Raw genomic sequence first — 15,703 nt, forward strand, 5'->3', positions numbered from 1 at the left:
AAGTTGGAGAAATAGTTTCCTATTAGATTATACATGGTTTATTTTCAAACCTAACACTTAATTATATTTATTTATTGTTTTTTTGAACTGTGATACTAAAATGAAATACATCTGTAAATATATGCTATACTAGCATAAAAACTAATACTGTATTATTATTTAAATAATACCATCCATTATGCAATCTATTTGATTATTCCATGACACAAGCAATCTGGCTTTTCAGTTATTAAATGTAAGCTCTTTACTATTATAAATGGCAGGCACAGTGTGTACTACATGCTGCTAGCATTATATTCCATCATATACTCTAATTGCTCACGAAAACTAACACATGATATCAAATAGCCATTCATTTCAAATATTAATAGTAAAGAAACGTTTCACTTAACAATTCAAATACAGTACTGTACTTTGTCCATAATGTGGTAATTCTTGAAACATCTTACCACCTCAAAATGAAGAGTTACAATGTTTAACTCCAAACCACAAAAGGAACTTTTACATGCTACTGTACATTTGTTTTAACCCTAAATATTCAAGACGGTTTCCTGTTATACCTTGGTGTTTTCAGAGGTAAACCGAATGTTGAAAATTCACACAATGATTATTTTTATTCAAAAGTGCCAAACTAATATGTTTGGCAATGTAAACATTTATCACATTTGAAAGGAGCTGTATATTTAAACATGGTTGCAACATTTCATTATTTACCTTTGTATATGCATAATACAAAATTGTATTTCATGGTATGCATTATCAAGTTTTGTGTGCAAAAATTGTGTAGGTTTAAGTATTACTGTCAAGATAAAATACAACTTTTATTGTTAGCTTTACCACAAAAGCCATGTTGCCATTATTATTGATGTTCTAGCATCATAACTGCACAGATCGGCTTTTAAAGATATACTGAATTATGTGTACACTTCATGACCCCCTAATCTTGATTTGTTACAAGTGTTTTAAGACACTATTACATTTACAAATTCATAAGCTCAAACTAAATAATGGTCCCACTTTACTACATCACATTTTGATTACAGTACATACCAAGCACTGGCATATTTGTTTGTTTCTTTTAGCATGATGGATCCAAATTTGGCAATCACATAAAACAACATACTGTATCGAGATTAAATTACAGACAACGATCTGTCCACATCGAAGAGAGGTAAATAATCACAATCTCAGGTTTATCATAAATGATCAAGATACATATATCATCTGTCATTAATGTGTTTTTTCAAAACAATAGAATTGTCAACACTGTGACACTAAACTACAACATTTGCTAATTCAGATTTAAACACATTCTAGACTTTAATTATTCGCCATCCTTTTAAAAGGTTTAATCTCAACTTTTTGATTGGTTTCCTTAAAAACTACCAGATCACACACTGGTGTCAAAATTCCCCAGCACAGATACTAACAATTACTTTACTTCACATTACACACAAGCACAAGACTGCCTTATAACACTAATGTATGTGGTAATGAGTGGTTTCAAAGTCAAGCAGTACACAGCCATATTATGGTTTTCAAAATTGCACAAAACCCCATGGTTCGTTAAATACTCAAACAAGTACCATTATATTTTTAAATATTGGAAAGCATGTTATATCTATGGCAGTGAATATTAATGTTGTACAGTGCTCTAAAATAAATAGTTTAATTAGTGTTTATTTGAAAGTATTGTAATATTTATAACATACATTCACTTAAATGTTATCTTTTAAACTCCAAGAGCCCATCAAATTAAAAGACGTCCACAGGTTTACAATACAGAATTAGAACACTCGTGATCACATTAATATCACCAACATTTATACATCACGATATATCCCCTGATATTATAGCTGCAAAAAATAAAAAACACCAAGTGTGTGAATCCTCCTTATGATATCCTTGGAAACACAAACCGAAACGTCTCTATTTTCCAGCTTGTTATAACTTGTAATAAAGTTGTTACACCTTAGCTTAACATGTTTATGACGTATTAGAACGTTGTTACAACTTGCTATATTGGTTGTTATAACTGGTTAGTAGGTGTTAAAACTTGTTCGAACGTTGTACCAACATTGTAGTTTCGGTGTGTGTATTGCGGGATATGCCTCATTTTCATTTTCCATCCACGATATTAATACACAAGACTACCTCAAGTTTTAAGTGCAATACAGTATTGTCCAAATAAGTAAACTGTATTGCATAACTAATATTAAATGTCTTGGCAAATGCTAATCCACTTCAAATTCAATTTGTCTCATGATATCCTTTAATTGTAATACTCTCCCTATCTTCATCACTCTTAAGTTTCTCTTGTCCAGAATGTCAAAAATCTCATTTTACATCCTCACCAAGTCTTCAAAATAAAACTTAAACTGTTTTATATTTCCTGAACATTAGTACAAAAATATATTATCCTGCACACACACCCACTGCAACAACTACATTATTTAATTTCCAACTGTCCAGTACTATATCATTGCTTTACTCTGTAACTTTATGATAATTCAATACTCCCACAGTAGAACAAATCCACAAGGGCCGTGACGAGGATTGTGGACTTGTTCATTTGATACATCACGCTATTGTGACTTCTGTGTGTAACTCCCACAGTACTTGGCACAAATACAATGTATGTTAATCTGGCAAAACAAATGTAAGCTTCTCGTAAAGTATTCACAAATTACACCACATACAGCCGATTTCAACTTGTCCAAACTTCACAACCTATACTACAGGCTTCACATATAATGGTTCATTTATACAAATGTGGTTTTTAAACCTCAAAACAATACACGTACAAAGTTAACCACTACTAGATACTTGTTGCAATTTTCCTTCAATTTTGGCCTATTTTAAACAACATTAATAGCAAATTCAATGTCCCCCTACAAATTTCAATTCTATACTAGTACCTAGATGAATAACATGTTCTCTTACAACACAATTGTGGAAAGAAACTGTCCTATATTGTCTGAATGAACAATTCTTTGATCTCTGAATGCTAAAACAGTCCATGACATGAACCTAAAAGTAAGTAATTACAGAACAGAACACTAAACCAGTATGGCTGTATACACAATCAAAGACTGCTGAAGTGTGTCAAAAAAATGTTGCATTCTTATCTAAAGCTCATGCATGTCTATCATCCATATACAGTACATTATGTTGTTTCTAAACCTAGATAAGGTAAAAAGAGACACTAAACTAGTGTCTACCCCAAACCCTACCCTGGACTCGATAAAAGCAAAGGTAGAGTCTGCACATTGGGGGGCAAAGAGGAGATAAGCCAATGAAAGAAAGTGTAATATGCCTAAATCTCAACTTCTTAAATCTTTTTACCAACATTTTATTCTTAAAATTAATTAAATTAAGATTTTACTCTTAATCTTTTGAAATTATTCCGAGTCATACATGTTAGATAAACATGCATAGAAATCATCTTTCAATTGACAATTATTTCCATCTTTGCTCTTGATACTGGTTGAATTTTTCTCATTAATATAATAAAGTATATATATACTGTAATAAAATATGTATAGTAATATATATAATACAGTACATGTTTACTTTATGGTATAGTACAGCACAAATGAAATGTTAAAAACAATCATTATTTACCTTTCTGAAGCTCGGTTATATTTATTCGTCTGTCTTGATAATATACCTTCTCATCTCCCTACAAAGTTTAGCCTAACTACGGGTAATAGGCCTATTTTCTATCCAAAATTAATCAAATATTTATGAAACTACAGAACTTGAGTAACAAGAGCTCTCACCACATGATAGTTGGGTCATACTCAGAGTTGCTGACACTACTGGGCCAACCACAGACAAATATTCAATTCATAAACTGTGTGTAGGGATACCTAATGCAGACAAGTTCAGAGAATTGATGCACCCTCGAGTTCATACAACAGGGGTCATTATGGTACCAAATTCATTCTGCCAAATCAAGGATTCAGTTATATTTAAATAACAATAAATCAAGCCTACATTGTACAAAATCAATATACTCGCCATTAAGTAACTGCTACCACTTGTTAGTCCGTCGTTCACGTGTTTTTCTAATTAACGTTTATCCCCCGATTCTTACTTCTCAAGTATACCTTCTAATGTTGATGCTGTATTTCACTCATAGCTCCAAAAACTGTTCTAATTTATATCTCCCGAATTGATATTATAGGTCACCGTTATAGCTTTCACTGCTGGTTTCCTATCATTATTGTAAAAGCACCTCTGCCCTTAAGATGGCTAGCCTATTCATCTTGTACAGATTTATCTCCTCCTATGATCTCTACTGAGCTTATCAGTACTCTCTCTCTCTCTGTTCAAGTATAACTCCCAAGTTATATATTCCAACTCTATAGCTCTCTCTCTCTCTGCAAGGTTCCCATTTCAATGTATTCTTACCAGCTCTATAGCACCTTTCCCATCATAGGCATACATAGGTCCTCTCCCATTACAGCCATAAAATAACAATATTTTTCACATCTGTAACTCTTAAGTAAAAATGATCACCCGACAGCTCTTGTACAACATTTTCTTTAAGGTTTATGTATTATAGTAGATTTGGTAATTAAATCTTACACTATACCAAGTGCTTGTGATTATTATTTCCTACATTATATCAACTTCTTCTTGACCATACACACTACTTCTGATTTAAGTTGTGAAATGTGGGACTAAAGTGAGAGGATGTTATCAGCAGTTGCTTACCTTTGCTGGCTTCATCAAAGATCGCTGTGGCCCAATATGACCACCTGGCTTAACATCCACGTGTGACATTCTATTTCAGTCCACTGTACAATTCCCAGGTGAAACAAATGAGGTTTAACCCAAGTACTTACAGCAAGTAAATATTATTTCATTACTGCTAGGGATGTTTGACTTCGATGATTCAACTTGAAGGGAAAATGTACGTAGATGCTGCTGGGTCATCCCTGCTTGCTGTAAAGCTGTCATAAATCTTAAATTTTCCATTCTCTTAACAGAGAAGCATGTGTGCTGTTTAAATAAATATAAATAGACATTTCATGGTTAGCTGGGGAACAAATATATTAGCAAACTAAGATTCAACTGTGCACAGAGATGATTTGATCATGTTCAATGAATAACAAGACAAAGTAAACTTAAGGATAGGAAGGGAGGGAGTGAGTTATCAGGGAGAAAGTGCCAAGCCATTACGACTATATAGCACTTGAAAGGGGTCAGGATAAGGATTTGGGATGGAACAGAGGGGAAGGAATGGTGCCCAACCACTTGGTCAGGGACTGAACGCCGCCCTGCATGAAGCGAGACCATCGCTCTATCGTCCAGCCCAAGTAGTTGGGCGTAGGAAAAGGAGAGAAAAGGTAAGATTGCCAGATATGGTACATAAAGGAGCAGGTATCCAGCATGAAAACATCACAAAATAATGGCTAGATGGCATTGGTTTGTCAATGGGGAATAAATGCGACATTTGTATACAACTAATAAACTAATTCCTTGAAACCTCCAGTCCAGCATTAGAATCAATAAAATATTGGTTTCTGTGACTGGATGAAATAAATAATAAATTGTATAAAACAACTAACAAAGAACATAAGCACCCAGTCTTTGGAAGGAGGATGTGGTGCTGCTGCTGTGGATGATTTGCTCGAGTGCAGCGACACACGAGTTCTCCATTATACTGTGTAGTGTTTAAGCTATGGCGATGGGACACATGATGATCCTAATTATGTTTAGCCTTCTTTTTGTTAACAATACGACTATCGTGTCTTCTCTAGCCTCATGCCAACGCCACTCCATAAACACGAGATACTTTCCTTGTCTTGTCAGCCTGCTTTGTCAATGTCAAATTTGTGCAAACAGTGCTCAGAACATTTAGTTGACAGTTTAAATATGGTCATGTCCATAGTTATGTTGCATGTCCAAAAATATTTGATCCCTTACATAAGATCATTAATCCTGCTTGAACACAGAACATGTTGAACCCAAACAAACAAGAACGAACTTGCAGCTTTCCAGATAAGAGTCTAGTTCAGTCACTGCCCGAAAATGTTGCCCAGATCTGTTTTTGTGACAAAAGCCATGACAATTCCTGGGTTTTGACGATTGTCAAGAGGTACAGTGCACTGATAATCTTGATACTATCCTATTAATGGTGAATTAATGCTATCTAAAGTCCTGCTAAGCCAGGTTTCATTTATCTTTTCTCAGGATAATATTTTTTGCCATGAGCCACTTCTATCTGCGATTGTCTTATCTGCAACAATTAATAAATTATTCATTAATTTAGTTGTAAGGCATTACCAAAAGAAGGTAACAAGCGGTGATGACTATTTACTGCCATCTGTATTATATTCAAAACGTCTAATATAAATTGGGATGTCCATAGGAGACCAAAAATATATGCAACCAACGACAAACCAACAAGGAGACACAAGGAATGAAAGGACTCCAAGTAAAAGTCAAAGTACAAATCTTAGTTGTTGGTAACTTTAAGCCAAATACATATCTAATACAGTATGATGAACAACTGTTTACAAGTAACAGTACTCAAGAGACATACTAGTACTAATTTTACATTTGAATACGCTGCCATAGGCCTAATGCAATGTCGGTTTTCATTCAATCTAACCCTATTCACTCATGTATCTATACACTGATTCTTAATAGATTGTTCCTCACATACACATCTCAACTGCACAACCAATTCTTACCTATATCCTCACTAAATCTAAATTTGACCACTCACTCCATTGTTGCAAGTTCCAATAACTTCTGACACATTCATCTGTTCACATATAAAATACATATATCTTGAGAGCAAAATCTCAAGTGCTTCAACAGGAAAATTCCCAAATGCTGGGGAATTAATTTTATCATCTTCAGAAAATTTTCCAAATAATTCATGTTCACTGTATAGTATATTGTCATGGCCAAAATTGCACAGAATATTGTAATTTAAATGTGGTCTCACAAAAACAACATAAAACTGTAACATCTCAACTGCATTCCTATTTTGATTAATACCGTCACAGCTGAGCCGATATCACACATTTTCTTTCTCCACAACCACAAATTAACACTTGTTTATACTGCCTTATATTTGCCAACATCTCAAATCTATTAAACACCTCTAATACTTCTCTTACCAATTTATAATGTGCCATATTTTTGTATTTCTAGAATTTTGTCTACGGTATGTGTTTAAACCTAAAACAAGATTGTTTATACACATTAAAACAGTAAATACACAAGAACTCCAAGCCCCCTCTGCTTATGTACGTTTCCCCACTATTGTTTACTCTATATTATGCTAGCTTTGCTTCCAACTCATCAACCACATAAAAATCCTATTTAGATTGCCATTTGCCAGGCCAAGTACTTCAACCTTCCTCATCAACTACTCATGCAGAACAGTACTTCAACCTTCCTCATCAACCACTCGTGCAGAACAGTTGATTCATTTCATTCTCTCGTAAAGAAGTGATGATGCATTTCGTCTCTCACAAAAGAAGTGTGTTGAAGGTCTTGCTAAAGAAATCATCATAATCTGTACCACAATCAAATAGCCACTGCTTCAGACAAACACACCAAGGACAAGTTAGTATAAAAAAAAGTGGCATCTCATTGTCTACCAGCTGCACGCACATCATACCAGTTGTGCCATAAATAATTAACCGCAGAAATCTATACGTACTGTCCCAATATATATAATGTTTATGCAGTAAAAATAAAAGAGAGCTATTTTACGCTGTATATGTGGCCGAAGTGTACACAAAAATCTTCGCAAGTCACATGGCCGCCAACACGATCACTTAGGTATGACGGTTGACAATAAAAACTCTCAACTTACGGATTATCAAATCAGTTTCCACAAATATGACTGAAAGATCCAATACAGAAAATAATAAGTATCAAGACTCCCAGCAAGATATCCTGTTGTTTTATCATTTCCTAAAAGATTACCTGAAAATAACCATTATTTGCTATTGTTGATAGCAATACATGTACAACTAAAACACATAAATATTGCATACCAAACAAAAATAAAAAAAATACAAGAGTGTGATTAAAAAGCCTTCATTCAATTTATCTTCTTTTGTTATAACATGAAATTATATATATACATATATATGATAAAAAGAAAAATGAAAAAATATACTTTCACCAGTGAAAAACACCATAACATTTCACCTAGATGCCAGTCATGCATAACAAGGGTCACAAGATCCCTATATATTTGAGCAAATATAAGAAGCATCATATAACAATGTGCTTAAGACAAGAAAAATGAGGGAGATCTACTGCTACAATTTTTGCTATTTTTCTTTTTTATACAGAAGTCTTTGGTTGCAAGTGATAACATATGGAAAACAGATCATCTGGCCCTCCAATGGGTCAAGCATCCAACATACACAAGGGCATTCAGGGAATAAAGATTACACTACTATAATATATTCTAGTGTTGTTGTAGTAGTAGTAGTAGTAGGCATCCATCAGTCTCAGGAGACTTTGGAGTTGCGCTCTGGATGTCGGTCTGGAGTGGCCTCTCCAGAGCGCAAAGTCAGGGAAGGCTGATACGGGTGTACAGTGTATACAGCAGGTATATATGTGAACGCTCCCGGTCCATCAGCAGTTTTCTCAAACCGTAGTACATTCAAGTGCAGGCGATGAGTCACAATAACGTGGCTGAAGTATGTTGACCAGACCACACATACTAGAAGGTGAAGGGATGATGACGTTTCGGTCCTGTCCTGGACCTTTCTCAAGTCTGAACTTGAGAATGGTCCAGGACGGACCAAAACGGCATTGTCCCTTCACCTTCTAGTGTGTGGTCTAGTCAACGTAGTACATTCAAATTCCAGTCTCCATAAATACGTATACCATTTTTGAAACCTAAATATTACAACATAATTTCTCTTTTACTGAAGAATTTCTATATTTTGTATGTTGAAATATATTTTTTCCATGAATAAAAGCACAACTTTTAACTAGTCAAAAGATATTCCCACACTAAGGCTCCACATAACTGTCGATAACTTGTGTCATGCTAAAAGCCTACAATATAAAATTAATTTCAAACCCACTGAAGTGAAATTGAAAACTAAAAACATTTGTGATGCTGCTTATGAGTATTGTACAATCTTTCTCACCATATCTAAAAAAACAAAAAATGTATTCATTCTGCTACAATTTTTTTTAAATGTGTATCCATTACTGTCCAGTTATTTCACCATGAAATTTCTTGGATTCTGCTCAAGGAGCCTTTATTTGCCTAGAAACCCCCCTCTAATATCACCCACACGACAGGTATCGGGGACCATAATGAAGTCGCTATAAAATTACAACAAACTCTTCAAAGCATAACTATGCATGTAACTCACTAACAAATTACAATGTGATGCTTCATGTGACCTTTTCATAGGTGTAGTGAGCTTTCTTTGTAATACTCACTGCTGATGAAACCGTTAATGAAAAAATATGAAGGGTGATTATCTATTTCAGGATTCAAAATTCATGTGAAAACATTACATAAATATTAAAACTTAATAACACAAATTTTGAGTTTGATGTATCTTCTCAAATTCAAGACATAATCATGGAATTTAAGAGTAAATTTCATATATTTCAATGGGAACTGTTCACATATAAGGAGCTGATCACAATTTTAGATGAACTGGCTTCCCAAGATTGCTATTCAACACACAGCTGTAGCATGATACACACAGACACACGAGTCACCAGGCCGTGTTTACAAAACGCTCACAAAAGTGACATGTCGGTAAAAAAAAAAAAAATTACACTGCCATTATTTCACTCACTTCACCTTCTGAAACTTTAAATAAAGCTCATTTCAAATGTACGTTACTTTGGTGTGAAGCTCAACCCTGATGTTCCTCTACAACTGGACCATACAATCACATTCACAACATACTACTGATACACAAATCAAAATGTTAATTACAACATAATCAAATTCTTCCTAATTAAGCAAGGAATAATTTAACTCAATTATTAAATAGATAAGCACAATAGGGACCAACGTGAAAAATAAATTATAACGCATCAACTATGAAAAGAATATTAAAAATTATGGTTGACACAAAACTTCTCACTAAAATTACTTAATTTTAATTCAGGATATATTTGACACATTTAACTCTTTGTCCAAGTACAGAAGCCTGGAGCCAAATATACAACAGCCCTAGATTTTCATGATTAGGAAAGGGCTCTGCCAAAGCTGTTATGTATAGTATCTTGTTCAGCTGTAATAACAAACCTCCGTTTGGCTCTGTCAACTTCCAAAGAAATTTTTACATCCAGCTCTCTACTACATTGACATTAAAACATTGGCCAATATTCCACATTACTACATTTTAGTATAGTATGCCACAATCTCGGATCAGAACCACTAAATAGAATCCCACTAAATAGGATCCCACTAAATAGGATCCCACCAAATAGGATCCCACCAAAGAGGCTCCCTCAGGTCATCCACTTTCTGCACAACTTATTAAAATAATACAATACAAAAGGTTCTCTGTCTCCCCTTTTCCACCGAACATCTTTTACATGCAATTTTTATACCTGAATAATATTCTCACCTGACTACAATTTATATATCATTTTCAATTTCCAAATATGTTTGAGTGCTGCTAATGGTTTTAATCTGAAGGCTGGGAAATGGATGAGACATTTGGTACACAAATGTTGCGTCCGGGAAAAGTTATAACGTGCAACTACAGTATAGTACACAATAATATATTGTAATATATTACTAATATAATATGTATTGTATTATAATAGTTAAACATATAAATATTTATTGAGACACTGTACTTGTTTCTTACCCATTTGACTCGCCCCAGTATTTACATGATGATTTAGAAAAAATGTGCCAAATTCTATTTACTTCTTAACATTCAATTATAGTTTTCCCACTTAATTGCAGAACCTTGCACTAGTGTATTTTTTTCTTATTCTGGAATACCCCCTTTCTCTCTCACCTTATCTGAACTTATGCCTAATGATTAAATCCTTAAGTACTGCAATTATGAAACGCACATCAACACGCTTCTAGTCGGCACTGGAGGAGGGGCTCCGTCACCACTCGCTTCCCCAGGTTTGGCCCGACAGGGAAATAGTTCACTGCAAGATACTCTTCAAGAAGCTCAACGTGCACACACACATTGTATATATAATATTACATACATACAACATTGTATTTCAGCCACGCAGGTCAAGATCACTCCAGTAGGGTCGTCATAACCCATTCACTATTTGAATTACTCCTCCTTCATATTGCCAGGGTTCATCATGCTTCCATTCATCACATGCGCTGGCAGCTTGAAGGTGTCCCGCTTCACAAGCCACATGGCAAGCAACTTAAACCTGTAAGAATATAGAAATATCTTATATTTACACACATAAATTCGATACATTGGTTTTTTTTGTTTTCCATTTGAAGAAATTTTTGAAAACAAAATTATCTCTATCTACTAATCAAATGAAGAGCTTCATATGAAAGTTGAGAACACATTACATACAGACCACCAACAAGGCCTCACTCACCACAAACATATACAGCTGAAAACAAGACTTTAAGCCTTAAACGGCTCAAAACATACATATACGATTGGATATAACATTTGTTTTTAAAACATGCACAAACATTTTTCATTTTTTTGTCCGTAATCAATTCGGCAAATGCTCCAACTTTGTCACTTGATCACCAACATAACTTGTAAAATAAGAAAATCAAAACTAATTTTAAAATTTAATACTGAAAACTTCAGATTTTCAAATTAGATTAAAAATTATAAACCATCACCAATATTTCATTTGGTGTTATTATGCTCACTGGAAATTTAGAAGCCACTCAAAGTTGAAACTCTAGTTTTAGAGATGTACATGAAGTTATCGACAATGAATAAAGGTAGTTCGAATTCGTTAATTTACTTGAATGTTTGAATAAACATTGTTGGGCATTCGTACTCCAATATGTGAAAGTTGTAGGTGAATATGTGTCAAAATGAAGTCAAGAAAAAATACCCCCCTCCAACAAAAAAATAGGGATAATTATAATGATTTAGGGAATATATTTAGGGAATATATTTAGGGAATACTTTACATAAGTGAAAAAGCCCTAATTTGGTCCCTCCTAATCATCAAAACAACCTAAAGAGAGAAAGAAAAGAGAGTTTGAAATCTCTGAAAAAATCACCCCCAAAAAATTCAAAGTCTCAAGTTCTACTAGTTGTGACTGATTTATTTGTTGACCAACTTAATTCCATCCTCACATAGTTAGGGATGGGTATGCACTCTCCAGGATGTAAACGTTACAACAAAATCACATAATGAACAATGTAAAAAACTAAAAACTTAAAAAAAATATTTTTTTAACATTTTAAAATGTCCCCCCCCCCCAAAAAAAACCAGCGTTGAATGTAATGAAACGCCATTTTCTGGGTGAGACCCGGAGGCTCCCCGGAGCTTTACCGGCTGATATGCTAATGTCAGACTTTGGCATCAGTCATGTGTATGGAGTTCTAGGGCCTACCGGGGACCACGAGCCAGAACCTGGCCCCCTCAGAGAGGCAAGGGGAGCAATGGCCTATAGAAACCCCCGTGTGGTTGGAAGCATTCTATGTCTGCCATCGACCGGGTCAAGCATCCAGAAAGGTAAGCATTCCAAAACAAACCCCTATTCTGGTGAAAATTGCTACCTAAGCCGAACTAGTGAATAGAACTCTTCAACAGAAAACACGGAAACTAGTATGACGTCATACGTCACCGCGCCGCTGTCTGCGCAGCTCCCCCCTCCCCGGGAGGGGGAAGGGGGAGCCCCAGACCTCCCACGCCGGCTATCCACCCATCAGTTCTGAGGCTGGATGTCAAAACACGCGAAAAACGCCGACCGGAGGGAGGGAGGGTTGCCGGGGAGCCTCCGGGTCTCACCCAGAAAATGGCGTTTCATTACATTCAACGCTGGTTTTCTGGGGGGAGCCCCGTCGGCTCCCCGGAGCTAACTACCCACAGAGGAAGGTCAAAGGGACAAAACCGGGAGGCGGACACCACGCACCCCCCAAGGAGGCGAGACAACCGGCAGCAAACGCCAACCCAAGGCGCCACAGCCCCGAAAATCCCGGGAACAACACGAGAACCACGAGCAGCAAGGCCCCTGCACGAACACCAAAAATCCATGCCCGAAAGACTGCAAGGCCACGTCGCCCAGACGGCAGCGAGAGCAGCGAAGCCACGAACGCCACAGGCATGAGGGAAGAACACAGGCAGCTTAGCCGCAAGAACACGGCTGACCACCCGGGACACCATCACCCGCGAACCGGGAAGAACAGAACCGGATCAACGCAAAACGCGCTCCGGACCCAAACGCCGTGGCACGCAAACAACAGCAGAGGGCCGCCACTGAACACAAAAACGACACACCCCCGGCCCGACCAACAAAGCACCAACAAACCCTGGACCCCTCCAGAATGCAGCAGCCCCACCCCGCGCCAGAAAAGATGGAGACTGCTGCCATCAAACAACCAAAACGCTAAAACCGAAGGAGCAAGAAAACACAGCGAACCGACCCCCAGAGGCAAAGGCCCAAAGGAAAGAGCCGACGAAAAAACACACCGGAACCGAAGGGGCACTACCAACCGAGGAGAAGACAGAGCACGCTGACCAGAGACCAGGATGGTGCAAGCGGCGCACGAACAGGCCGGAGGTGAAATGACGCACAAGACAGCTGACTAACGGTGCAGAAGCAACACCAAGACCGAAAGCAAGCTGAAGCGGCTCCGCCTGCGCCGCACGAAAAGAGGCGACAGTATGTGGCAAGACGACGGCCCCCAACCCCCACTAGAAAACCAAGCCGAGAGTAAACCAAGCCAACAAGAAGGACCCACCGAAGAAGGGACAGGAAAAGGAAGGACCGCCAAAATACCCCATACTGCCGCCAAGAAAGCACGCAGGTGGGACACCTACCACGAAGCCACCCGACCACCAACCGGAGGCGAGACCACGAGGCAGAACATAAGCAGCCCCGACAAGGCCCCCCCGAGCCCAGGAAAAAGGCGGAGCCGCGAGAAGATCTCGGGCGCGACCACCGAAACCCAGGCGGCACAAGGAGATGGAACGTCTGCCGAACAGAAAAACTCCGAAGCATGCAAGCCCGCCAGGAGTTCAGAAACGACGGGTCCGACGCGAGACATCGCAAGAACCCCCCCAAAAAAAATAAAAACAACAACAACCGGCAGGGCAAGCTAGGAAAACCAAAGAAGGCGGAAGGGTCGCCACCAGAACAGGACCCGAACCAAGGGGCACGAACAACTGCAACAGACCGAGACAAAGAAGCACATCACAGGACACAGGCTGACCAACGCCTAAGAACACACGCAGAACATTCCTGCTGCAGAAGAGGCAGGAAGAAAGAGCAGAAGCACAAAAAAAAAAAACCAGGAGAACAACCAGGGGTGGACAATCAGGCAGGGACAAAAACCCCACGCAATCCCCAGGCACAAAACGGCAGCAAAGCGCCACTCCACAACCGGACACAGGAACAAGGACACGCCACCGTGAAACACGGTACCAATGCTCACGTGCAGCAGCAGCAGCAACAGGCACCACTGCAACATGCAACATGTAAATAGCAACTCCCCTCTGCAAAGGCAGAGAACGGAGCAGGCAGACCCCAGACAGGGCCAACGGAGACACGACAAAACCCTGCAGGCCCAGAAACCTACACCAGGCGACCGACGGCGGAGAAACCCCGCTCGATACCTGCTGGATGAGGTACTGGGAGCTCTTTTACACCTCAAGCCCGGCCCAAGGTCAGGCCAGACCGGCCAGAGGATGGCCCACCAGGCAGCTGCTAGGAGCAGTCCACCGGCCCACATACCCCCACAACCAGGACGGGCCGGAACTGCCATACGAAAACAGGCCAGTGCGCCCTGGAAGTCCACGGACGAACCAGCAAGAAGGCTTATGCTCGCAAGTAGGTCGTGTAACAAGCACAGACCACTGATGGTAATACAGTGTTCCCCAAAAGTGCCAATAGCACCACTGCACTCCACTGGTACTATCCCGCAAGTTCTACCAGATAGGCGGGACCCAAGAGCCAGAGCTCAAATCCTGCAAGCACAGCCAAGAGCCTCACCAGGTGAGTACAGAACCAACCCTACAACCCCCACACCTCACAACATTAAAAAAGGAGGGTCCCCTGAACGACTCCAGCATGGGTTGGACATGCACATGAGGGGGACAGGAAGGGGTGATAAAGGGACAGTCACTGGTGTGCGAACGGTCTCAGTCGTACAAAATTATACCTAAATAAAGACAGGTATATGAACACCGCCGCATCCAGCGCCCGGCCAAAAGACGCCAGACCGCAGAAACTCACCTGGCGAATGGTGGCTCGAACTTGACACGACTCAACCGTGCCCAGAAGAACTTGGGAGCACCGCCAGGTGAAGACGCCAGAGCCGGACCCGCAGGAGAACAGGGAGAGGCGAAGGAGGCGGTCCACACCCATGACACAGAAAACCGCGGTGTCCTCCCCACAACTGGGAACCAGGACACCCCTGGCGCAAAGGGGCACATACCGCAGCCAGGGAGAAGAACGAGAGGCGAAGCACTGTAGCAAAAAAGGGCGCAAAACCCCAGCACTGAACCATCGCCCAGACCAAAACAAACTCCACGGCGCATG

At 39.0% G+C, this 15,703-nt stretch overlaps 1 protein-coding gene across 3 annotated transcripts in view; it reads right to left on the reverse strand.

Annotated features, from left to right (window-relative positions):
* Nucleotides 1-808: 808 nt before the first annotated feature.
* lili (LMBR1-like protein) overlaps nucleotides 809-15,703 on the reverse strand; it is a 103,417-nt gene continuing 88,522 nt past the window's right edge. For all 3 annotated transcript variants that reach the window (XM_045742539.2, XM_045742540.2, XM_069322613.1), the window contains one exon: nucleotides 809-11,385. In XM_045742539.2, coding sequence (XP_045598495.1) covers nucleotides 11,280-11,385 — 106 coding nt within the window. In that variant the 3' untranslated portion in view covers nucleotides 809-11,279. The remainder of the gene's footprint in view (nucleotides 11,386-15,703) is intronic.

Source organism: Procambarus clarkii, chromosome 11, assembly GCF_040958095.1.
Source record: "Procambarus clarkii isolate CNS0578487 chromosome 11, FALCON_Pclarkii_2.0, whole genome shotgun sequence".
Classification (NCBI taxonomy): Eukaryota; Metazoa; Arthropoda; class Malacostraca; order Decapoda; family Cambaridae; genus Procambarus; species Procambarus clarkii.